General features: G+C 33.8%; 1 protein-coding gene across 1 annotated transcript; it reads left to right on the top strand.

The window, feature by feature from the left end:
• The first annotated feature begins 230 nt into the window (after positions 1 to 230).
• Positions 231 to 833, top strand: LOC136971597 (importin subunit alpha-3-like). The gene has a single exon (XM_067266062.1). The coding sequence runs from the start codon at positions 231 to 233 to the stop codon at positions 831 to 833; it is 603 nt and encodes a 200-aa protein (XP_067122163.1).
• Positions 834 to 1,599: the final 766 nt, after the last annotated feature.

Raw genomic sequence — 1,599 nt, forward strand, 5'->3', positions numbered from 1 at the left:
TGTATCGTACGCAAAAGTAAAGCCACTCTTGTTTCAGAAAATAAACAACTCTTTTTTCCAGTTCTTTGTCAATATCTGTTTTTATGATGAACCAATCATCGTCAGTCAATCTGCTTGGGCGCTTTCTTACTTGATAAAATCGGAACCTGATCTTATACAGAAAAACAGCTAATTCCAGTATCATCTTGCGCCTCAAACAACTTCTAAATCACCAGAGAGATGATATAATAATGCCAAGTTTACGAGTGATTGGTAATGTGGCTGCGAGTGACGATATTGCAACAGAGTCCATCCTCAACAATGATATTCTCCTTTGCTTCCATCATCTTCTAGAGCATAGAAACTTTAAAATTCAGACAGAAGTGGCTTGGGTCCTGTCAAATATTACAGCAGGGACTACCGAACAGATCCAATACGTTCTGAATATTGGATTAATGGCACCCGTCAGACAGATCTTAACCGTCGGAAATTACAAAGCTAGAGTGGAAGCTATGTGGATCGTGGCTAACATAGATTATAATAAATGTGAGACACAAGTCAAGTTTCTGATTGAGATGGGTGTTATACCCCCTTTATGTCATATGCTGTACGCATCCGATCCAGAAATTATCTCCAATATTCTGGACATTCTGAAAATTGTAGTGAAGGTTGCAGATGCGACTGAAATGGAAGAAAAAATTCGCATGATGATAGAAGAATCTAGCGGCTTCGAAATTATAGAAAAGCTGCAATATCACGAAAATCTCACGATTTCTAAACATTCTGTCGAATTAAGTGACATGCTACACTCAAAAAATCTTAATAATAGACTTCATTCTTTAAAGTATAATTAACTCATTTTTCTCAAATGAAAATGAACCGATTTTCAATTAAGTGAAATTTAAAAATTTTGAGAGTTGGCCTGTTATATTAAATATTAAAAAAATAATAATAATTATGACTTGTTTATTTTCTCAGTTGTGTATATTGTATAACTTATTTATCCATCGCACCTACATTTATCTAATTTCAACTTCAATCCTTTTAAAATTATGAGATTCTTTCGAATAGATATTCTTTTTGCTTAAAAAAAAACTAATAATATTTTAATTCTAATAATAGCCTATCTTTTAAGAGGAATAACTATTAGACTTATTTAAATTTTACCGGGTCGAGGCTCCGTTTTCCATGCCGCAGGTCCCATTGCAGTTTTCAGCTCCATGCCCCATTGCGAGTCAGACCCGTCATTAATGTCGTAACTGTGCTTATACGTAGACTGTTTTTTTTCAACCTCTGATGGTCCATAAAACAAAGACAAGTGTAAATAACAATATAAATTTATTACCAAAAGTTATAGTACAAACATGATTACTTTTCGACATAATCACCGTGAAGATTGAGGCATTTCTCATATCTGTGGACGAGCTTTGCAATCCCCTCTTCCTGCAGTGACTTGCGATGGCCCTTAACATTGTTTTGAAGATTGTCATTAGTTTTCAAACTTCTGCTTTATCATTAATTAAAACAAATATTTAAGTAAAAATTTTCAAACGTAAACGTATAAAATTATTATACGAATTTTAGTTAATACTAGCAAAGAATGCAAGCGTTGCCCGGGAA

This window comes from Centruroides vittatus, unplaced genomic scaffold (assembly GCF_030686945.1).
Source record: "Centruroides vittatus isolate TY-2023 unplaced genomic scaffold, ASM3068694v2 contig_2630, whole genome shotgun sequence".
NCBI lineage: Eukaryota > Metazoa > Arthropoda > Arachnida > Scorpiones > Buthidae > Centruroides > Centruroides vittatus.

Bases quoted from the DNA above. Each gene is read 5' to 3' on its own strand.
- LOC136971597 (XM_067266062.1), top strand. From the start codon at position 231: ATGCCAAGTTTACGAGTGATTGGTAATGTGGCTGCGAGTGACGATATT.